Source organism: Rousettus aegyptiacus, unplaced genomic scaffold (assembly GCF_014176215.1).
Source record: "Rousettus aegyptiacus isolate mRouAeg1 unplaced genomic scaffold, mRouAeg1.p scaffold_m13_p_12, whole genome shotgun sequence".
Taxonomy (NCBI): Eukaryota; Metazoa; Chordata; class Mammalia; order Chiroptera; family Pteropodidae; genus Rousettus; species Rousettus aegyptiacus.
Window position 1 is genome coordinate 64,285,104 of NW_023416287.1, and position 24,879 is coordinate 64,309,982.

The 24,879-nt window shown below is 38.2% G+C and overlaps 1 protein-coding gene across 2 annotated transcripts in view; it reads right to left on the reverse strand.

Moving 5' to 3' along the window:
* GAREM1 (GRB2 associated regulator of MAPK1 subtype 1) overlaps window positions 1–18,045 on the reverse strand; it is a 173,054-nt gene extending 155,009 nt beyond the window's left edge. For both annotated transcript variants that reach the window (XM_016166737.2, XM_016166736.2), the window contains exon 1: window positions 17,486–18,045. In XM_016166737.2, the coding sequence (XP_016022223.2) occupies window positions 17,486–17,606 (121 nt within the window). In that variant the 5' untranslated portion in view covers window positions 17,607–18,045. The remainder of the gene's footprint in view (window positions 1–17,485) is intronic.
* Between the last annotated feature and the right edge of the window lie 6,834 nt (window positions 18,046–24,879).

Consider the following 24,879-nt stretch of genomic DNA (forward strand, 5'->3'; position numbering starts at 1 on the left):
CTGAGGCACACCAGTCAGAAAATTTTATAAGGTATTCTAATTTTGTAAGTACTCAGCAATCTAAGTATCAATCAACTTAGAAGTGATCTTCAGTTCTAATAACAATGGCTATTCCTTTCAATACTTTTTCTTCCAGGTTGGTTCAGAAAATTGGCTGAAATCTTACTGCAGAATCTAAAGGCACCTTTTAAATTATTAAATGCAAGTCAGCAATTTTGGAGTCTGAAAAAGCTAAATTCCGTTCAAGTGATTCATTCTACCCCTATGCCAACAGTTACTTTCAATTTTTTAAAAGTTTTAACAAGCCGCTAAAAAATATAGCTTAGGGGTTGCAATATTTGTAACCACAAACTTATTAACCTTGATCTTCTACCATCATGAGAACAAGTTCCATTCCCTCCTGATCAAAGTTATTCACTCCTGTGGCTTGTTTTATGACCATTACATTGAAATCTTCCAATATTTCTGTAGCCCAGCTCTCTCAAGATGCAAGCCCAGATTTCCAATTCCATCTGAACAACCACAAATTAACATGCTATCTTCCCACACCTCCCACCATAATCATCATTAGAGTCATATCCCTGGCATATAAAGGCTACACATCTCTATTCTCTTGAAAGTTAGGTGTGGCCATGAGATTCGTCACTAGCAATGAAATGTTAGAGGGACATGGAGTGCATCACTTCTGGGCAGAAGCTCTAAGGGGCCAGTGTGTGATCTGCCATACTTTCTCTCCTGCATCAACGAATGCAAAAGCATAAATATGGGCCTGCAGACATGGGTCCTGCAGTGAGGATGGTGACGTAGAGCAGAGCCCCCAGTCAACTCAAGAAAAACACTTAGCACAAGGGAGAAATACACCTCCACTGTTTTAAAGAACTGACATTTTGGTGGTGGTGTTATCACAGCCTAACCTAGCCTACCCTGACTAATGCACCAACCTGCAATCTGCTTCTCCATCTGTGTTCTTGTTTCTGATAAGGGCATTAGCACCCAAACCAGTAACCTCAGGACTACTGAATGCTCCCCTCTTTCTCATATCCCATATCCAATCATGGCTCCTGGAAGTCTCGCCTTCAAAATATTTCCAATTCACCCCTCCCCTATATTCCCACTTAACTAGTTTTGGTAGAGGCCATCTTTCTCCTTACTTACAGCCTTGTAGCTTCCAAATATTTGTCATTCTATAATTCCAAATTTTTCCTGCTCTAAATGATCTTCCAAAATGATGCTAAAGCAATCCTTCTAAAATTAAATCTGATTGGGCCTTTCCCGTATTTACAGTCTTTCTCATGGCTCATATTAACGAACATTTGAAGAGCACTTTTATAAACAGGCCCTGAGCTCGGCCCTCCAGAGCAAAGATACGTCATTTGCTACCCACTGATCTTCAAACTGTGATGTGGTGACATAGCTAGTTGTAGAATGTGTTGCTCAATACTAGTATTTAGTAGAATATTAAAGTGTGTGAAATAAGTTATTCTTAAAAACTGGAGTGGATTCAAGTTTCTCAAATTCTAACAGGTTTTCTCAAAAGAGGCCGAGAGAGGGAGAAGGAGAGAGTTTTGTCATTAGTGGAGCAAGGAAGTGCATAAGGCTTGAGCCTCTCTAGAGACTGCTACTGATATTTGTAGCTCGCACATTATTAGTACACATAACATTGTTACTCATGATTTACTAATTTTTATATTGGAGTTCATCAAAATTTGGGACCCGAGTGGATTCTATTGCAGTCTATTCTAACATCTGTTATCTGTGTTCTGGAAAAGCTAGAGCCACCAGTTTAGTCACAGGATAAAGGTCAAACTTCAACATGTTACAGCTCTTCAAAATCTGCCTCCAACTTGCCTTTTGGGCCTCATCTCTTATCACCCTGCTCAGATGCCTCTGTTCAGTACATTCCTAACCTATGGGGAATAGCATTCATTCTCCCTCTTCCAAACCCACGCAAACTCTCACTTTTCAAAGACTAGCTCAGCAGTCAAGTAACATTTTCTGTGAAACCTGCCTCAAGAGCTCTTGGCCGTATCAGCTGAGCTTTGGAATGAAGCATTTCCAAGCTTTATTACACAGTAATAGTTGTCTAAGAATCTATTTACCCAGCAGCCTCTGAACTCCTGGAACATCAGGACTACATTTACTCACCTCTGTGCTCCTAGCACTTGGTACTGTGCTTAGAAGATAGTAGGCATGAGTGCCACAGTTAAATAGCAATGTGAAAAGCATCTTCCGCGATCCCACTTATTCATCAGCCTTGTGATGGAATCTAGGGTAAATGCTATTATTTTGAAAATCCAGAAAAGGTTATGTATTTACAACTTGTAATTTTTAAAAATTATCTGGCATTTAACTATAGGCTAGCAGAACGTCTATGTGCGTGTGTCTGTTTACATGTGTGTGTATGTATGTGTAGTATCTTCCTTTGGCTGCCGTAATATATTTCCACAAACTGAATGGCTTAAAACAACAGAAATTGATTCTCTCACAGCTCTAGAGGCCAAAATTCCAAAATCAAGCTGTCAGCAGGGCAGCACTTCCTTGGAAGGCCCTATGGGAGATTATGTTCCCCACCTGTTATAGCTTCTGGTGGGTTCAGGTGAACCTTGGCTGTATCACTCCAATCTTGGCCTCCTCTTCTGTTTGTCTCAAATCTCCCTCTGTCACTCTTCTCTTGGAACAACACTTGTCACTGGATTTAGAGCCCACTCAGGTAACCCAGGATGACCTCATCTCAAGACTGTTAATTACCTGTGCAGATTTTTTTTCCAAATAAGGTAACAGGTTTCAATGATTTAGACATGGACATATCTTTATGGAAATCACCTTAGGCCCAATACACTGTGTGTATGTTGTATCTTGTGCCAAAGAAGAGTCTTTAAGCAAGTCTCTATTATATATCTATATGTTGCCAAGGTGACACAGTTTGGAAACTATTTTGGGTGCCGGGAATATAATGATGAAATTGAAAGACATAGTCCCTGCCCCCACAGAGGTCAGCGTCTACTGGGGTACACAGAAATCAAGTTATTCTCTAAAGGGGGAAAAGGTAGTAGTATGAAGGAAAATTATACCATGGTTGCATTTAACAGGGGACCTCACCTGCTGGTTGTTAAATATTATATGTAACCCTAATATTTTCTCAATGAAATGAATAGTTGAGGATATTTCTTGATTTTCAGTTTAGATCATCCCCCATTGTGTTGGATATCTACTAAACGTTCTTGTATCACATGTGTGCTTTGTGCACTTTAAATTACCTTTTACTCAAAAATAAATACTCAAATCGAACTACCATAATTCATTTAATTTAGGGTGCCACAACTGGTAATACAATTATTATTTTACAACCAAGAAAGAATAAACACAGCTGATTAAACTAGGACATGTCACTAATTATAAGACCCATCCCAACTTCAGAGATATTAAAATGTGTACTTTAGAATCAGTAAAATATGTTCATTTCCATTCTGAAATACATTCTCACATCAGGACCAATTAAACGGCTTTTGACTAAATAGTACAGCCAAATCTCAATGCTCTATCAGCAAAATTTTAATGCTGAGTTGGCTTCAACCAGCCTCAGAATATTTTTCACTTTCTTTCTATGAGGTTAATATATGTAAATACAATTCAGTTCAGTCCTAAAATAAGACATATACTCATATATTGGGTCTCTTCTAGGCTTAAGATAATTTGAGAAGAGAGACTGGGAAAGAATTCTAAAATCCTTGAGCTGAAGCAGGAAGGAATGGCTGCTGGAATTATTACTTCCTCGTCCAGAACTTGGTAAAAGGTCAGAAGGTGAAGAATAGAGTGTAAGCACCTGTGTGTCTACTGGGGTGGAGCCTGCAAATACTTTAGAGATAAGCTGGAGTATCCTGAGAACCTTGTGACAGTCATTCAGGCAAGATTCCTGATCCATCTGGTGGACATCTGGTGGTCCTATTAGACCCTGTGAAATGTACAACGGAAAGAGAAGACAGCTTGCTGGCTCTTGGATGGCTTAGAAAGACATATATAAAAGAGAAGTGATAAAACTTTTATATGTACCCGAATCCAATCTCATAAAGTTCCTCATAAAATGCAGGATTGAGATTCTGCTGTAGTTTTATGCAAAGGTCATGTAGTAGAAAAAGTCACAGAATAATTGACGTTATGAGTTCTCTTCTCCCCCTTAGTTCACCTCTATTTATGCAAACAGTCTGGGTTCTAACAGTGAGATATAATGTTCACATTGCCCCACATTTTTCCTAAAAAAGATTTAATTTTGGTCCTTGGATGTGAAATTAAGAGGAACCAGGAAGACAATGCCATCAAAGATTTTTGGGGTGGTAAGGAAAATATAAGAGAAATTTACTTTAAGTCTTTGCAAATAAACAGATGTGAGTCATTAGGGGGTTTTTAAGCAATACACACACACTTTATTATGAATACTATTAAAATGTGCCCCCCATCCATAAAATAATGGGGGAAATACACTTTCAATTAAAGCAGTCTAAAGGTGAGTACAACTTACAAATTCTTCTTAAATTCTGAAAGGCTCTCTTACACACCACACACACACACACACACACACACATACACACACATCTCTCTCTCTCTCTCTCTCTCTCTCTCTCTCTCTCACACACACACACACACACACACACACACACACACACAAACAGCAGCTTAGTAAAGTATCATTTTAAAACAAATTCTTCCCTGGAGAAAACTTCTTGCCAAAGCATCTGGACTATGCTTCCAGAAGGCATTTAACAAGTTGCTATCATTTCCCAGACTCAACAGGGTAGCACTGGCTTTAAAATGAATTAAAATTTTCTTTAGAAAAACACATCTCAGGCCTCCCACAGACACTGGTAAAAACAAAACAAAACAAAACAAAAAAAATGTAAATCAAGATTAGGGACTATTCTAGCCACAACTTTGGGGAATAAAGAATTGTTTTCAGATTTAATTAACCATATGTGCTCTTAGATCACAGCCTGAGGCACTCCCTGAAAGACAGGTGTGGCTCAAGTGTTTTTTCTACTGTTAAAGAGCAAAATAAATTTGACAAAGATAGTTCAATTCAGTAGTTAAGCATTCTTTTGAATAAATGGGCTAGCACAACAACAGTCTGGAAGAAAATAAAATTCTTACATCATATGCAAAAATTAATTCCAGACGGATTAAAGACTTAAATTTAAAAAAATGTAAACCTTCCTAGAATATCTAAGAGACTACATGTACAATCTAAGGTCAGAGAGATCTTTCTTAGCCCAGAGTGAAAACATATGAAAAAGAGACTCCTATCCATGTAAAAATTAAGAAGTCTAAAATGGAGAAATATAAACAAAGTCAACAGATAAAATAAGTACGAATAAAAAATATCTGTCATACATAAAAGAGCATTTAGAAATTGGCTAGAACAAGCCAACAATAGAAAAATTAGCAAAAAGTATGATTTCAGTCTGGAGAAGAACATTCTAACTGCTAAACAGACATATAAAAAGGGCACAAAATCATGAACAGTCACGGAAATGCAAATTAATATAGCAAATTTTTAAAAAATGTTGTAATACTTAATGATGACATGGATTTGGAGAAATAGTATTCCCATGTATCAGTGACAAAAGTGAGACCTGTCACAGACTTTTTAGATAGCACTTGGCAACACCTATTGAGTCAACTTCACGTCTGTGAGTTAGGTTTTGATACTGAAATAGAAGACACACTTTTCCCTATTTTTTTCTAAAATGATTTAATTTCGGTCTTTGCATGTGAGGTTAAAAGAATCGGGAAGACAAGGCTATCTAAGATGTTTTGGAGGAAGAAGTGAAAGACGTGAGATAGAAACCACAGACTTCTTAAAAACGACGAACAAATTAATAACATTATATACACAGAGATTCAGTGAACTGTGATTCACAGAGGCCTATAACTAGAAACGAGTTGAATATCAATCAATAGACAAATATACATTTCCACATCATGGAATATTATGCAGCTATTAAAAAGGAATGAATCTGTTTTATACCAGATGATTCAGAAAGATTTCCATAAGTGATTCAAGTAAGAGACCAAAAAGTATATAATATGAAAGCATGCATAATACAATCCCATTTTCATAAAGCAATGACAGAATTATGTTTTAGTATATGTCTTTGTATGTATAATTAATGTCAATGTAGGATTATGTTCGTATGAAGAAAATATGAAGGCTACGCACCAGATTATTAAAGTGGATTATGTGAGTAGGCAGGGTTGGGTTGAGTTGGAGGAATGGGGGTTAAAGCGAAGAGAGAAAGTAAAAAAAAAAGCAGTAGCTAAAAGTCCTCATTTATGCAAAATGTGTGTGTATGTGAGAAAAAGAGTGAACTAAGGACACATGAAAGGACATTTACCAAAATATTGATGGTGGTTATCGCAGGGTGTTGGGACTTCAGATTATCTTTAGTTTTCAATATTTTCATGTACTTGAATTCTTCATAATGGATTATTAATATAGAGGGAAATAAAGTTTTATTTCGATGTGACAATTCAAAAAAGCTGAATAGACTATAAATGGTATTTATACTTAGCTCATATATTTCCCTCCTTCCTTTCTCTCTAGTCTCCACTTATTAGCATGAAACTTCTACAGTACTGATGGCACAGTGTTCAATTACATACAATCTATTCAGACTGGAATCTTCCCAACTGAGTCAAGAAAAAAAGAAAAAACGGGAAAGGCAAGTACAATTCATAAACTACCTGATTTACCGTAAAGATAATTTGAGACTTCTTCTTTGGCACTAAAAGATCATCTTAAAGCCATCCTGTACTTCACTTTGAGCTACTGTCACCTAAACACTCTGATAAATACTATATATAGTGCTTGGGTGTCAAGATGGCAAAGAAGTATGCATTTTATTCCCCATCTATCATAGCTTACACAGAGAGAGAGAATTAAACTGGGCTTTTCTTCTCTTACCTCTGGTTCCCTTCTTCTTAGTCATTACACAGAAGTCAACGTTTACCGAAATATTCAACAGAAGAAATGAAATGACATTCCAACTATCACGTTTGCTCCTCCCACTGTCTGAAAGTTACCTGTGAAACTCTACTACTCAGATTCTAAACTTCAACAGGCACTCAAGATTCTAGAGTCCATTTCTTTCATCAGAGAGAATAGGAACTTGGGTAGAAAACTCTAAAGGCCCAAAATGTAGCACTTATGGGCTCACTATAGATTACATGTAAAAAGAATAAAATATTTTTATAAACGTATCAATTTATTTTTAGTCATTAAAAACAGTGACAAACCTAGTTTCATGCAATGCACTGGAATTTATCAATAATGAAGTATCTGTGGGAACCTCTCCATGACTTAAACTCAAATATAATTATAGTTGTGAATACACAACATGGTCTTACCAAGACTTTCATGAGGTTATTTTTATGTTACACAACGGAAGGGGATTCTTTCAGAGGACTGGCCATAATGCAACAGTGAACATAACATTTAAATCCTCTGTTCATGTTGACAAAGAAAAGTAGATTAATTACAATTATTCGATTTCGGAAACAGAGGTAATACCTACTTATAAATGTCAACTAAAGAAAAATAGAAATGATTAAACTTATATGAAACCTGGAGATTATTTATAATCATCCTGTAGAAGATGAAGAAAAAAGGACGTAAGAATTTTGTTTTTATTAGAGGAACTTTGAAAAACTACCGAAAAAGTGAACAAAGGGCTCAGAAAATTAACAAAAGAAATATGGTAAAATTATTGATGCTATTCTACTAGTAATCAAAGAAATATGAATTAGAAAAGATGCCAATTTTTAAATTGTCTAAATTAGCAAAGACTAAAAAACACCTATGACATTCCACGATGTACAAAGTGATGGGCTTATTCATTCACTACTAATTGTACAAACTTGCCTGGATAGAGTTCAGTAATACATATCGACAATCTAAAAATAATAAATTTTGAATTATAATTCCAATTCCAGGAACCCCAAATAATGAAATGATGTAAAACTGACAAAATTTAAGGAAAAAAATATCCTCAAAAACATGACACCTAAAACAACTAAATGTCTAACAACTGGAACATAGTCAAGTAAATAATGGTTTATTGGCATTAACAGAATCTCATTCACTCATAATAATTTTATTTTCAAAGAACATTAATAATGAAGGAAAATGCTCATGAGCTAATGTAAAATTTAAAAAGCAGTTTATATATATATAGGTTGGTCTCATTTTTAGATACAGTCACTATGTATATGCCATGCATATATAACAAGAAAATGTTAATAACGGTTACAAAGAAAGTTATGTAAATATATACTGGCCCCTCAAAAATGTGACGAGTGCCTTCTAACAATAATTCCTACAAGTACACAACTTTTCAAGGCTTAAAGTGTTTTCACCTTTGATAAAGGGCCCATTAAATAGAACTACTTTAAGCTTTTAGCCTAAAGTTGGGGCAAGAAGTTCATACTACCTTAGCTGAGGAAGAACCTGAACCAAGAGATGCCAAGGAATTAGGGCCCAATACATGGCTTTTTTAGTAAGTTCTGAGTAGAAAAAAAAAGTGAATAAAAGGCATCAAAGCAAAATTTAAGTGGCAGAGGCTCTAGGCAGCTCTGAATATCCAAAGTTCCCCTTTCCTGCAGTAAGAGGCCCTGGGCATTGTGTGTCCAGTTGAAAGACTTCATATCCTTGCCTTCTCTCCCATATTGGGGTGTGTAAGTCCTGATCAATGAGATGTAAGTGAAACGCAGTACAGAGCCAGTGGTAAGACAAATCCTTTTGCCTTTCCTGCTGTCTGGGATGCAGACAGGATGGCTAGAGCTCCAGCAGCCATTAAGTACCACGAAGTAAATATTACATGCTGAAGATGACAGAACCTAAATCCTTGATTCTGTGGATCTGCCGTATCAGTCCTAGACTATGTACCGTCAGACTTCTTTTTTATGTGTGTGGGGGAGTGTGGGAGGGAGAATCTCCATGTTGTATAAGCCACTATTTTTGTGTGTGTGTCCTGTTATGTACAACTGAAATTAACCTTAACTGATGTTAACTGATGTAGTTGGCCATAATGAGCTTGTGAAAATTTCTTCTGACCCTCTCTACTCTCGGTAGCCCCCTTCCTCTTTACTGACCAAAAGATGGAACAAAATAAACAGCAAAATATAACAGCAAAATATCTGTATAAAGCTTTACATTACTTATTTTTAAAAAGGTATTCTGGACCTTCTAGAGCTCTTTCTCTTTAGACATCACTAATTAAACTGTTTTTAACTTGGATGTGGTGCTTGACTGATTCTGTGGGTCAGGGGTCCAAGGTGAAAAATGGATCTTGCTTTATTTTAAATGTTAATCTAAAACAGACTATAAATGAAATTGTTGGCACATAAACTACTGAGGACTAGGACTAGATGTTAGCTCTTTGATTCCAGCCCATTGCCTGCTAAAGGAAGAGAGAGGCAATTCAAAATGACTATCAGTCAAGGAATACAGCATCTGCATAGATGGATGTCAGGGAGTTATTCAAGTGGGCTTCCTCAGGTATTTCATTAACCTTTTATTGAATGGGTGACTGTTATAATCCGTGCTTCTTAATTACCTATAAGGTAACAGATAAGTTTTAAAATAGAAAAGTATTTACCCTTTTATCAAGAATAAAGTTTTCATTTCTAACATCTTAAAGTCTGGCATTGAGAAAACTGTTACCTTTTTTTTTTTTAAAAAAAAAAAATCTGACTGAGGAAATTTTTCTCTACTGAGTAGAGAAAAAAAAACAGTACATAATTTCTTTTAAATATTCACAGGGATACACACATAAGCACTGCTCACAATTATGTTCCCTTCTAAGCTATAACCAGGCCCGATCATTACTGTAGATGTTAAATCTTAACCTGAGTCACACATATCTTCAAAGCTGTAAGACTTTATATTGGATTTTAAATTCAATAACTAGATATTTATTAAACAACCACTAAGCTATCAGAGCCCAAGTGGTATTTAAATACTTCAAAATAAGTTTAAGAATTAGCAAAATCAAATAAAGTGACTTGCCCCATAATTATGAAGTAATTCATCCACAGAACTGAAAAGGGGTTTGGGAACATTGTTCTGTCCTTTTACTACTATGTAATACTCCTGCAATGGCATAAAAGGAAACATATTGTCTAGGATTAAGACACTGTGGTTTCAAGTCAATCTTGAGGCTATTCTAGGAAGATGACAACTGTACCAAATTAGCAGTTGTAGTTTTGTAACACTATTTAAACCAAGTGGCTTGCTTTGCTTAGAAGTAAAATCCCTGGTGCTCTGAGAAGATGAAACAATGGAGAGTTAAATGCTTAGCTGACTATCCAATCAGGCCTTTTCTTTATTGTAGTAAGAGCTGACTGGTTCCAAAGATTTATGGCATTCTAGTCTATATGAGACTAAAAACTCAACGACAAAACTACATGTCATATGTAAAGGAAGCATCTTAATTTCTGAATGAAATAACTAGCAAGAAAGCAAAAAATTTAATAATGAGTTGTAACTTCTGGAAATAATTTAAAATATTGATAACCCTGAAATGACCCTAAGAATCATTATTTCATCATGATGGTCTGCTCGTCTCTATTTTTCCTACCACTAATTTTAGGACCTACCATTTTAGTTCCAATTTATATATTTAAGAATATGTCTATCTCAATTGAAACAGAAGTGAAATCTACTTCAGATGTACGAAGGTCATACATAGCTTTAGTAATATAGATATTTTGGGCCCTAAAAATTTTAATACTGAGATTTGCTCATTCATTTATTAAATGCTTATCAAGTGCTTTCTATATACTGAAATATTTGTGCAGGTGTTTTATATTTTGTCAAGTATGACAAAATAATACATAAAACAGCAGTAAAAGTTATTTTTCAAGTTGCATATAATAGCTGGTGTTCCTAAGATGGATAGTCCTGCTGAAGACAAAAAGGAGTTCATGAGTTTTCCTAGAACTGCAGCTCAGTAAGTGAAAAGACAGATACCTCAGGAATCTCAAGCAAAAATAAATGGGTTTACAAGCTGGTGTACTACAACTTGCTATTTCAATCGGGCGGCCAAATGAGCAAAAGAGACCAAAATACTCTCCCTTTAAACTATGATGCAGTCCATTACGACGGTCAAACCAGTTCTTCTTTTACACGTGAACTAAATATCAAGAATTTTACTGGCCATGTGAATACTCTTTTACGATGATCAAAACAATCATCTTACTTGAAAAGCAAAAGCACTGAAGGACCTGTATCAAATCTTGTCTTGTGGGTCTAAATGTTTATCATAATCCACTGTCCTCTACAAGGTCCTCTTTTGTAATTTTTAGGAATGGCCAATTAGAATAGGTGATAACTATAGGAAAGTATAGATATGTGGTATCTAAAAGAATACTCAAGAGACTTTCTTCCCCACCCACTTTGTGTATAACATTATACTAGGTACATCTGTCCTGCTAACAGTTATATAAGCAAAGGTGCTCAGAAAATCGCCATCAACTCAGTAAAAAGTAGCAATGAGTACATGTCAGAAAAAAGGATCAAGTGTCTTGGTAGCGTTCAGTCAGACTTACATGTTAAAAGTTCCTTTCCTAACTTCCAGCTCTGGTCTCTCCTAAGCTCAATCTTGGGTTAGTTGGTTCATAACACTTTCTCTCTAATAAAGACATTACACCACCTTTTTATAACCTGTGGCTTACTAGATCAATAACCTGGAATACTCAAAAGGAAGTAGACTAAAGTTACCTAGAGCATTTCCTTCAGTTTCTTCATATGTACAAAGACAATAAAAGCTATTATCAGTTGACTTCTGTTGCCTCAATAACTGTGAACCCCTAACCCCCCCATCAGCAGTCTGCACCTCCACTATGTCAATGTTATATGTGTATATTGTTTTGCAACACACGTATTTCACATATATTATTACATTTACTTATTACAGCAGGTAGATACACAAAAATGTAAGCTCCATGAGGACAGAGGTTTTGTCTTGATTTGTTCAGTGCTATAGTCCCAATACCTATAACAGGGTTTGACACATAGGAGGGGCTTAATAAATATTAGCTGTCTGAATAAACAATTAATGAATAACTGTGAGATACATGGGCAAGTATAAGGTTTGTCTGTTTCTTCTGCACAGAAAACAACAAATCGAAGGGATTAAGAGACCTAATCAAGAACACATACTATGAAATACCAATACCTATAACTGAACGAAGAGGTCTTCAGGCTCCAAATCTAGTATCCTTTAAACCAGGGGCCCCCAACATCCAGGCCATGGACTCATGGCCTGTCAGGAACCCAGCGTCACAGCAGGAGGTGAGCAGCAGGTGGGAGAGTTCAACACTTCATTTTTATTTGCAGTCCCTCCCCAGCGCCACCATCACCTCGTCAGCTCCACCTCAGATCATCAGACAATGGATTCTCATAGAAGCACAGGTCCCTGGTGCCAAAAAGGTTGGGTACCACTGCTCTGAACAACCATCTCTCCCACCTGGGGTATATCTATCCTTTTACAAGATAAAATGTCAGGGGATGTGAAGACACACACAGCATAGCACATCTTCTTCAAGCAAGATTTACACTGTTACTTTAGAAAAAAATTATATGTATAAAATAACATCAATCATGGAGTAGATTCTGAGACTTAATTTCAAAGATAAAAACATGGATCTAGACATTTGCAGCCACTTGGAGCCTCTCTTTGATCTGAGTGTCTATGTTTCTGCTCCTTCAGCACTCCAGGCACTCAAATAGTAAAGTTAAAGCACCACAGCACAAAGCAAGGGCCTGAGTGTCCCAGTCCTAACACAGCTGGGGCTTAGAATCAGCTATGATTCCTCCACGTGATAGAAGAGATTGCTGCTGCTCTATTTAAACAGCTGCCTCCAACTCCTACCATATTTTTTCCTCTCCATTGGTCCACATAACCTTGGTCTTCCTTTTCCCTTCAGCAAATAAGGTCATAAACTCATCCTTCACTGATCTAGACCAGTGATCTTGGAACTGGGGTACATGTCTGAAGTAAAGCCAGAGGTTCACCATCACACCATTAAGGAAACCAATTTCCAGATCCCAAACTTCTACGTGTCATCTTGTCTAAAAGTTGATCTGCCTGGGAATATGACTATGATGGAGGGCCTCCATCCCACGATGAATGTAAGCTGTCATTCAACACCTCTCCTTCACAATGATCTTTCACCCACTTTACAAAAGTCATTAGTTTGCATTACCCTCCCCAGATCTTTCTCAACTGCCAGGGTGTAAGGACCTCAGGGTGACAAACAAAGGAACAAGTAAAAATGCTGATGTGGAGGAGTAAAGGCTCCAGCATTTGGTAACAACTCCTCTTCTAAGTCAGGTAATTTCCAATACTTTGGAAATTTTTAAATACAAATATTTAAATACAAAGAGCCTCATGGTCACAAAACACACACACACACAAAATACTGTTTCAATTTACATACTTTTTTTTTTACAGAAAGTATCACAGTGATCATTAAGACACTTTTAAACATAAAAATATATTACATTGGGACAGAATCCTGTAGCAGGGAAATGGAAATATAAATTTAAGGAGAAAAAGTCAAGATGTAAATCTTTAACTGTTGAAAAACTTATTTATACATTTTTAAAAATGAGTGATACTGAGAGTCGAATATAGATCCTATTAGAATTTTTAAATAGATGTAACAATTTAAAAGGTCAATATTTATAATATACTGAAAAATTACATGCAACTACTTAGATTTAGGATGAAAAGTTTTGGGAATAAGCTTAAAAATGTGCTTAGGGTACAGAGTTTTACCAAATCTTTTAGGAGCAACAGGGGTGAAAAGTTGGGAGAAAACTGCTCAGAACCTTTCCAAGATGAAATACTGGAGACAGAGAATGTACAACTTCCCACCTACCTGGATTTGAGTGAGGATGGGTTAGAGATGGAGTGGGGGAGAACTCTACCCTCTACTTGGTCATAAACACATTTGTTGAACCTGGTTCTATAGCCAATAGTTTCTAAGATTGGTAATCAGTTTAAATATTTGATCCTAATGCATGGCTAACTGGGGTTAGACCCTGGCTGATGAGATGTATCTCACTCCTAAGAAGAATTGCTAGAATACTTTCCTTTGAGTTCTCCAGAAAGATTCATGAGGCAACACCCATAAAAGTTCACCAATTTTGTATTTATCTTATGATAAGACGAGAAATTTCACCACTAGGGATGTAATATTGAATGCATCTACCTGACCAGCATTTCATGAGTAGCGAGCATAATGCAATGAATTAGAGAGTTAATGAACTTATTGTGTAGTTAATATTCTAAGTATAGCAAATGTAGTGAGGAATGATGTCATCAGACACATCTATATACCCTAAGCCCCCAGACTCCACTTTTTTTCTTCTTTCTCTGATTCCTGATTTTCTTCTTCCCCACTGCCCCTTACCTCTTTTCAGCCACTCCTTTGGGAAGAAGAAAGTTGTCTACACATGATGAATGAGGCCAGCACTTAATTTGGTGTCTACACTGTTTTAAAAATATTGACTTTCCGGTCCTCAGGCTCCAAGAGAGACAGTGGGGCTATTTAGAGCAGACGTTAGATCTACTCCAAACCTACTCCCATTTAGTCTGAAGAGGTAGTACAGTTTGAGATAAAAGGTCTGTCTTTAGAGTACAAAAGCCAGCTGGGAATCTCACTCTACCATTTAACAGGTATGTCTCTCAATTTCTCTGAATCTCACATTCTCAAAGTCCTTAAAATGGGGTTGCTGAGGATTTGAGACAATATACTTCAAAGACCCTGCAATGTATCCACGCATAGTAGGCATTCAGTAGTCGACAGTTATGAAATTAGATATTCAATGTTCTGTAAAATTGTTTAAAATTAGCTAATAGTTTTCTCTTGGCAAAATGTCAACTAAGTGGCATGTTTTTCAACTTCTTTCTAGTATTTTAAAACAAGAGATTTGGAAATGACTACTTTCATGCCTAAGTATAGGGTGTGTGTGTAAAACGTACCTGCACTACTAAAACCGCAAAACGACAAACACAGGATGAGGACTGCACAAAACTTGAGATTTCACGTATAGCATTTATAAATATGGTAGCATGTCCTTAACATGTTCTAAGCATTGCTGTGAAACATGTTTAGAAATAACCGTGAAATCTATCATCGGCTCTTTTAAAGTCTATCCAAATTTAATTGTAAGCTAACACTTTCCCCCCATCAAATGAGCCAAGTTCTTTTTGCTTGTTTTTAAGATACTTAATACTGTAAGGCTGTGGAAAGAGTGGTACTCCTACAATTCTTGTATAAATGAGTACCATCTTGAGTTTCCAAATCAATTTGACAATTTGTATGCATCAAGGACTTTAAAAGGATTCATATGTCTATTCAGTGAGGCAGGAACAGATCTTAACCCAAACTAACAGATATATTATGTATAAGAGTGTTCATTATATTACAACTTATAATAGTAAAAAATGAAGCAGCTAATGATCATCATAGGGGACTAGAATAACATAGCCATCCTACTGAATATTATGCAGTTATTAAAAGCAAATTTTAAATCAGATGAGATCATTAAATGAAAGAAGCAAGGTATAAAGCGGTACTTAGCTATGACTCCAAATTTGTGCCACTATGATTCTCGGACAGTAATAAGAGCAAATTTACAATAAAGAATTAAAATTACACAGTAATCAAAATCCATTCCACAACTTGAAAGGACACAGTGTTAAGACTTGCTACCCACGTCCTGATTTTACAAAGAAGTGTGGGATGAGTACACTGCTGATTCAGATCCTTTTTATGAATGGCAGGGATAGGAAATGGATAATAAAGCAAAAAGTTATGCCTGCCACTGATTTTCAGCCTCTTTAAAGTCTCAGTTTAATGAAGCTTTTGGTTGACTTTTATAGCAGATGCACCAATACTGTGCCTAGCTAAAAAGTATGGATGGAGTGTGCAGAGATGAGAGGTCAGAAAAGGTGAGGACTCATGGCCTTCAAGTATACACAATTTTGCACAGTGAAATAGGAAATGAAACACTGTGGAAACACATATACGCACACAGATTCGGATCTGCAGCTACATATTCGAAGCACAAAATACTCCCACCCCTACTCTAAGCAGAAATGCCTCGAAACACCACCTGTCCTTTCCTGGATTCACTTGTATTTTATTACTGGTTTTAAAATTTCTACTTATTCCCAATGCCCACCACTACCACCACAACCAAACAAGGCTAGCAAGGATGCCAAGATTGTTTTCCAGCTTCCGTGAACTTACCTGCATTTATTTTCACATCAGTATTTCAAAAGTCTAATCTAACCCCATAGATAAGAGAATAGAAATGTCTGGACATTTATACATCTCACGTTACGCACTCTTGTACTGCAGTAAAGGAGTAACCACCAAGTCCTTGTGACTTCAAATGACATCTTTCTGCTCAGTGCTCTTCTGACTTGGCCTGTGTGACCACAGCTCTACCTGCCTGCCTGCCAGCCTGGAGCCAGGTGCTTCCCACAGCCCCATGGCACAGCAAGCTTCTTTCTGCAAACAGTCTGGAATCAAAATCAGCTGAAGTTATTGTAAAAACACAAAAGAAGGCGAAACACATCTATATTGCCACTTTACATAGCACAACTCTCAAAATGAAAGGTGTCCGCTTGACAGTATGCACATCTATCGACTTGTTTGCAGATGTCACACGGCAGAACAAACAGCTGGGGGATGTCTGGTTTGTTTCTGGTGGCCAGTTTCAGGAAGTACCTACAAGCATTTTCTTAGTTCTGAGCTAGGGTTCCAATTCCAAGGTTTTGGTGACTTAAAATTTTTCCAGGCTGGAAAAACGCGCTAATTATTAACCTTAAGCATACCATCATTTCTGCTAAAAACATTTTCTACACACAGCCCTAAATTACTTTCAGTTTGGTTAAACAAAACAGACAAGCTGTAATAAAAGGTCTCTGAGAAATGTGATCCCTTTCATTGGTCACCCAGGAGCTTTTCCTCTTAAATCTGCTGCTTCTTGGGGCGGGGGGAGGGGGGGTGGAGGAGGGGGAAGCATCCAAAAATACAGATGCCTCCCAAAGCACAATTATTTTGTAAGAAAGTTGCCTAAGATAACTCTTCAGGGTTTCCCAGATTGAGTAATTACTGCAGGCGGGTGGGAGAGACAGCTCGCCTCCAAGATTATGATCTGCAGAGGTTTTCCCTATGTTGGTTTTTTAAGGCGTCCTTTTTAATTATACTGCGAGGGCTCCGATTTCCACATCTCTAGCTGCTGCTGAGGGGGAGTTGAGAGCGCCGCGCCAGGGCTGCGGCAGTGGCTCGGGCCAACTCCAGTGCTGGGGGGCGGGCAGCCCACTCCCCACCCGGTCCCACCCTCCTCGGCACCCGAGCCGAGACTGCGGTCCGCGCGGGTCTGCGCAGCGCCGGCGGCCCGGCCGGGACTCACCGCTGTCCAGCCGCGCGATCTGGGGCAGCCGGTAAGTGCTGACCAGCAGGTCGAGCGGAACGGCCACCGAGCTCCACTTCACATCCTTGAGGCTGCAACCCAGCGAGGGCGCCGGGTCCATCTTCCCCGCCTCCTCCTGCCCCGCGCTCCCGCCGCAGCCGCCGGCACCACCCGCGCTTCGGCAGCCGCGGCTGCTCGCGCTCGAAGTCTGGGGCGCGCGGGAGATGCCTGGTGCTCCGGCTCCGGGCAGCCCGGGGGGCACGGCGACTGAGACGGCCGGGAGGAGGGGACCCGCGCCGGGATCAGCTGCTGCTGCAGGGCATGGCTGCGGCGCCCCGCGTGCCCTCAAGCCCCGAGAGGACTCGCAGCAGCCCCGCGGCGGCGGGCGGCGGCGGCCGGGCTGGCGGCGGCTGCTCCCGTTCCTCCTCCTCCTCTGGCCCCGGGTCTGCAGCTGCGGCGGCCGCCGGCTCTCCTCCTCCTCCTCTTACCCCTCCTTCCCTCCGCCTCGAGCGTGTGAGGAGGAGCCGCGGGTCTGAGAAACGCCATAGCAGCGCTCCCAGCACTGACTAATCAACAAGGTGCGAGCAACGCCTGCGCAGCTCGGGGAGACACCGCCCCCGCCCCCGCCTCCCCGGCGCCGCCCGCTCCGCCTCCCCAGGCCGGGCGGGCTGGAAGCGGCGTCAGCTTCCCGGCCGCGGTCGCCCGCGCCTCTGCTCCGCGATCTCCGCAAGCTTTAGCTCTCGCTCCCCCGTCCGACCGCTCGGGCGCCCTGCAGCCTCTCCGGGTCCACTGCGCGCCCAGACTCCTGCCCTGCTCAGGGCTCTTCCCGGAGCCCAAGAGGAGCCGAGCGAGCTCAGGAATCTTAGTCTCGGTGTCAGACGCGCTCACCGCCTCCTCCCCACCCTGACCCTGATACCGGGCACAAGACAGCTATGTGGTGCTCACCTCTTGAGGGACTGGACAGGCAGGCGTGGAGCACTCCTTGACGTTTCTCTCCAACCCTACAACTCTAAACGGAGCTCGAAGTTAATCCCACCAGTCTAGACTTGGGCTGTTAGGCAGATGAAAAAGGCAGAAGTTCCCACAAGGAGAAAGGTGACCGTCCAGTATAGTACCTACACTGTAGGAATAAGCTGCTGGAGATGGCAGGGGACGAGGCCACCAACCGCCATAGATATGCTAAAGGAAAGGGCAAACTAAGTTACTGGGAGTCTCTGGGACCAGCTATTTTCACATGCTTCTCTCATTCAGTTTTCTTCCGATCTGAATAGTTAGGATAATTCCAGTTTTCTAGATACGCGTACCAAGACATCAGGTAGTTGGGCAAGATTACACAACTTGTAGATGACCGTGCTGTAATTCAAATACAGTTTGACTTCCATGATAAATCATTCTGTCCCTCTGTATTGACCGTGGCCTGCTCACCGCGGACGGGAGCTCAGAATGCAAAGGTGGCATAGCCTTACTTTTGCGTGCTAATTTTCCTTCCTTCCTTCCTTCCCTTCCTTCCTTCCTTCCTTCCTTCCTTCCTTCCTTCCTTCCTTCCTTCCTTCCTTCCATTATTTTACCTTAGCAGAGGTGAGTGGGGGAGTGATTGCCAGGTGAAAGGATTGCATGTTAATTCTTATTATTTTCAACCTGCATGCAGTGTACAAGGCGGAACAAGCACCTACTTCCCCCACCCCCTCACCATTCCACCCCGCCCGAGGGGGCTTGAAAGCACCCTGCTGCTTTTCAGTGGGCTGACTTAGGTCTTGCCAATGAATAAACCACTCTGTTAGCAATTAAAGAAAAACAACGGAGATTCTTCTCCACCCACCTTTCTTGTCCTCTCACTTTGAAGCATTGGCAATAATTTTCACAAAATTCTTTTGCTGAAAGTTTTGACTTCTGTCATTCACATTAATTTTTGAGTCTTTAAATATACACTAAAATGCGAAATATTTTAGTGTATATTTTACTCAGAATCACAGGTCCATAAAGTTCTGAGATTTGCTCAACTAAAGAAGAAATTTTTAAAACCATAAGGAGCTAAGTGCCAGCGGATTTTTTTTCTATCTGAATAATTCACCATTTCTGGAAATAAAGCTCAGATTCCAAAAATAATATAGGAGACATTCAAGAATGGGCAGGGTCAGGGGTCCTTCAAGCAGTAAGTAGATTCTAGAACCTTACATAGTAGATTGATTTTTAAAAAGTAACTTACTGTTATATCTTTAAAAGCTTCAGGGAACAGAAGTTCCCTCTCACAAAAGGATTGGTGACTTATGACCTAATGACAAGATAGAAAGTAAAAAGATTAATGCAACTGACTTTTTTTTTTTTTATCAAGAAGAACATGACATTTGCTCTTACTGCTGATCTTGCAGGAAAGGTTTCATTTCAACCTTGAGTAATAAAGGAAAGAAATTTTAACGAGCTACAAATTCTTATATATGTCTCGTGTTCTGACAGAATTCTTATAGAAAGATCTTAATTGTGAGAGTCTGGTTAAACTGTAAAAAAACACTAGCGGAGAATGGTTTTTGACTGAACTACACTTCCAAACATGGTATGGGGAGGTGTGTTTCTTAAGATTGTTGGACCAATGCAAACCATGTATATAAAGCGTAACAACTGAACGCCAGGGCAAAACCTACAGGATTTTGCAGTTTATGAAAAAGGAACTTTCAAGAAAAGTTTTCCATAAAGCAAAATTTGATGTCCTGGTTCCTTGTTCTGACTGGGTACCTTTTCAAATTGAGACTTATGGGTGGCAGCAAATTGTGGTGATTACAAATACCTACTCCAGGGCCAGATGGCTGGGGTTCGATTGGTAGCTGTGCTTCAGTTTCGAATCTTGGTCACATTGCTGTTTCCTTCTTCAAAAAATGAGGATAATTACTAGAAACTGAATGTTTGTGTCCCCTCCCCCCCCCAAAAAAAAAATTATTGTGTTGAAATCTAGTCCTTAATGTAATACCATTTGGATGTGGGACATTTGGGAGGTGATTATGTCTATGAACTAGAAAGCAGGCTCTCACCAGATATGGAATCTACTTTGATCTTGGACTTCCCAGCCTCCAGAACCGTGATAAATAAATATCTGTTGCTTATGGGACACCCACTCTATGGTATTCTGTTTTAGCAGCCTGAACAAAGACAACAGTGATAGTTCTCACCTCGTAGGATTGATATGAGAATTTAATCATTTGAAACTATGTTTAGCACTTAAAATAATACCTAATACATAAAATTGCTATTATTATTAAAAGAAGCATTGGCTTTGAAGGGGCTTAGAGGAAAGAGGAAGAGACAAATGCAACTATGAGTAATCATTAGATTTTGGAAGAAGATTTATATCGGGCAAGGAGTAAAGGAATGTTCCTCAAATGGAAACCCAGGTGCCTGTTCCCAGCTGCAGGATCTTACTCCCCAAACCTAGAGCCCGTGGAAGGCTTTTTCCACAGTGATTCAGAAGTATATACCCATATGAAGAGGACTTTTCATATGCTGATTTAATGTTCATAAGTCCAAGGGTGAATAAGCTTATAATACCATAGGACTCTTATGAGACATGGCTTCACAGCTTCCTAACTGTGAAACTACTGTTTATACCTTCAGAACTTCTAAATTCTCTGCATTATCAGCTTTGCAAGATAAAAATATTACTTGTTGGTTTTCTTCATATCAGAGTGTCCTGGGTCACAGAATGTGCTAGTGGTCAAATGTGTGATATCAAAGTACATGGCCTGTTGTTTTCTAGATCTTTAAGCTCTTTTCCCTTTCAATTAATTTCCATGCTGTTGCCAGAGTTGACTTAAAAGTCACTCCCTGGCTAAAACCTTGTACATTATCTGTATCCTCATTGTCTGTGGAATAAAGTAAAAGCCCTCTGCATAAAAGGTTCTTTCCTCAGGTGGCTGGGTCTGCCTCCCCAGCTTCATTTTGATTCTGAATCCTAGAATCTAGTGGTAGTACCTTCTTGTAGTTGCCTAAACATGCCATGCTCATACATGTTCTCGAAGAGGTGGTTCTCTCAGCTTGGAATGTCTTTCTGCCTCTCTCGTCCTGTGAAACTCCTACCTCCCACTACTCGCTTTCCTTGAAATGCTGTGTATCTTCCAAGGAGCTGACCACTCCTTTTCATGTGTCACCATTACACCTGGCATCCCGCTTTTAATTATGCTAATTGCACTATGATTTATTATCTTTTCTTATGTTAGCTTTCCATACTAGGCAACAATTAACTGTGGCCAAAGGTGTATTGTATTCACCTTTGTTTCTTTCGCTCCTATTACCATGCCTGGCACATGGAAAATATTCAATTAATGTTTGTTGAATTAAGTAATCAATGGGATGAGTCATCCTCTCACTCTATTATGTCATAGGTCACTGCATCTCTTAATTAAAAACAATTAAATTTCATTAAACCTAGAAATTTTCAAGATTTTTAAGGTTCTAATGCTATATAAAAATGTTTACTATTAGATTGGTTCCCATTCTTTTCATTCATCTGAAAATTAGAATTTCATTGAAATCAAAATCTGCACTTTGTCACTGAACTGGAGATATATCGCTAGATTATCAGTTACACTTATTAAAACTGTTAACGCATTATTAGTTTATTGTGTTACCTTATTTGTAGTGCCCCCTACTAGGATTTTACCCTCAGAGGGGCTTGCTTTACTATCTTTACATCCCTAGCAGCAGGCACATAGAAGGTTCTATCTCTGTCTCTATCTCTATCTCTATCTCTATCTCTATCTCTATCTCTATCTCTATCTCTATCTCTATCTCTATCTCTATCTCTATCTCTATCTCTAATCTCTATCTCTCTATAGATACTCGAAGTACCATAAAGAAGCTTATACTGTATAGATACTTTCAGGAAGGATTTTAAAACATATTCAGAAATTTACTTTGCTGTCTCTTTCTTGCTTGCTTTTAATATAGGATGTTTCTTGAGTAGATAATTGAATAATACAGAAATCACTATACAGGAATATTAAGGAAAAATATCCCAAGTTGCAAATAGGATTTCATGGGGCATGTTTATTTTTCAAAACAATACATAACATATCCTTATTTAAAATTACATATCATATTGCAACCCAGTATACATAAATATATAACTGAAACAAAAGTTTTACAAAATAGTTTTGTATACTTTAATGTGTACTGCATCTTCATCTTTTAATCTATTTTTTTGTTAAATTTTCCTGTTAGTCATGACTCACTAATTTTATTTCACATCTATAATGCAACCTACAGTGTTAAAACCGCTATTTTAAATAATAGTCCCTTTTGTTCGTTAAGTGTTTACAATTCAGCAAAACAGGTAACATTGTGGCTGAAGTTGTAGGAACTTCTAAAATTGAAGAATTATCAGAAATAAAAAGGCAAATGATCATTTACTTATTGAATTTACCAAAATCATATACATATATACACATGCATATAGGTATAGTTTTGGGTTTATAAAGAAGCCGGTTCTTTGTAAATGGTGTTTGTCCTCCCCACCAAGCACAAAACCTCAGCTGGAGAAACTCTGGTAATGTGTCGTGGTCCTGGGTCTGGTATGGTTTCATAAGTTATGTGCAAGGCTTTCCAAAAGAGTGGTTAAGTGAGTCATAGGTTAGCTATACAATTCTGCAGTTTCAAGAAATCTTTTACTAAAATAAAGCACCATTACTAACCATCACTAATTATTCATTTTACATAAATTTATAAATTGTTTTAATGATACATTTAAAGTACTGGTTAAAGAAATGGCTTAATTGGCTGTATCACTTGTGAAGTAGATAAGTTAAGGTTCCTTCCACCTAGAAGAGTCTAGTTCATGACATAATTTAGATTTTTCTTAATAAATTTATCTACTTAAAGGGATGGCACAGGGAGAAAATCTTTCATTTTGTTTTTGGTGCCAAAATAATAATTAATGTCACTAAATATTTATTAGTACCAAAAAATTTTGCGGGATCTATACAAGTTTGCTGTTGGCTTTCTGATGATTTGAAGCTTCAAAGGCGTTTTAGTGTCAGAGGCAGTTATAGATAGCTTCCATTTTTAAGTGTCTCCCTAGAAAGATAATGAGATTTCAGCTCCCTGCTGACAAATCCTCTAAAGAAAGGCCATCATGTTGTTTCCACCCCTCTTTCTGGCAAGCAGTGAAAAGGAAAGACAGGAAGATGTGTTTATGCTGGGCACCTCCCCTGGGCACCTGGCTGACTCCCCTGATCCAAACTGTTAGCAATTTTCCTCCCTGACCACTGTAGGTAGTCATTCAGGTTCCCAGTCTATGGGAACCTGACTGGGAACCTGAATGACTAGAGAGAGTCTAGATAGAGAGTGTTATTTGCTTAGAATTGCTCAAGATGGTACTTCTCTGGTCCACTTCTTAAAGAGTTTATGCCTTTCTCCCATCTCAGAAATATATATAAAATTTCCCCCAAATGGTATCTATTTTATAATAATGTCTATTTTATAAAATATTTAAAATATAGAAAAATCCAATGTGGAAAAAGTATGACCTATAACCCCATCACCCTGAGTTAACTATTTAACACTCTTGATGTTTGGTATATTCTTCTATCTTTAGTGTATATATATGTGCATGTGTATTTGTTTAATTTGGATCAATCTATAATATAATTTTGTAGTCTACCTTGCTCACTTAATATATTGTGAATATTTTTCCATGTTGATATACATTCCAAAATGTGATTTTTAACGACTATATAGTATTCCATTATAAGAACATACCATAATTTATCTAATTCTATGATTTGGCATTTTTATTATTTACATATTTTTTCCATTAATTATGCCTTCATGACTAGCTTCGTAGGTAAATCCTTGAGTATATCCATGATCTTCCCCCTTAATATAAATCTCTACATAGAAAATTGCTACATTAGGAAGTATTAACATTTTTTAAGGCTTTCGATACATAAAGCCAATTTACTTTGTAGAAAGGTATGCTTTTTCATTTTCATTTTTATTGGAAACTAAAGGGTCAACATTATCTTTTCTTTTAAAATAATTATACAAAGCTTTTAAAAATATTTGAACAAGTATTAAGAAGTTACAAAAATTGAGTGTAGTTAGCAGTTAGTCCACGTAATTCTATGAATGGGCAAGAATATTTAATAATAGATGTATGAACCTGGCTAAAACATTCTTTCTAAATTTAGTAATAACACCTATAAGTAGCAAAAATGTTTTAATTTAAGATCTCTAAGGATGACTAATTTGATAAGAAAATTATCAAACAAGATAATAGAGTACAGTAAGAGGCCATCAAATGTCAAGATAAGAAACAGTAGAAGGGAATATTCACGTACACAATTATGAAGATAATGTTTTTTATACTTCTGTTCCAGACCTACATTTGTATTTTCTCCACAAAATGA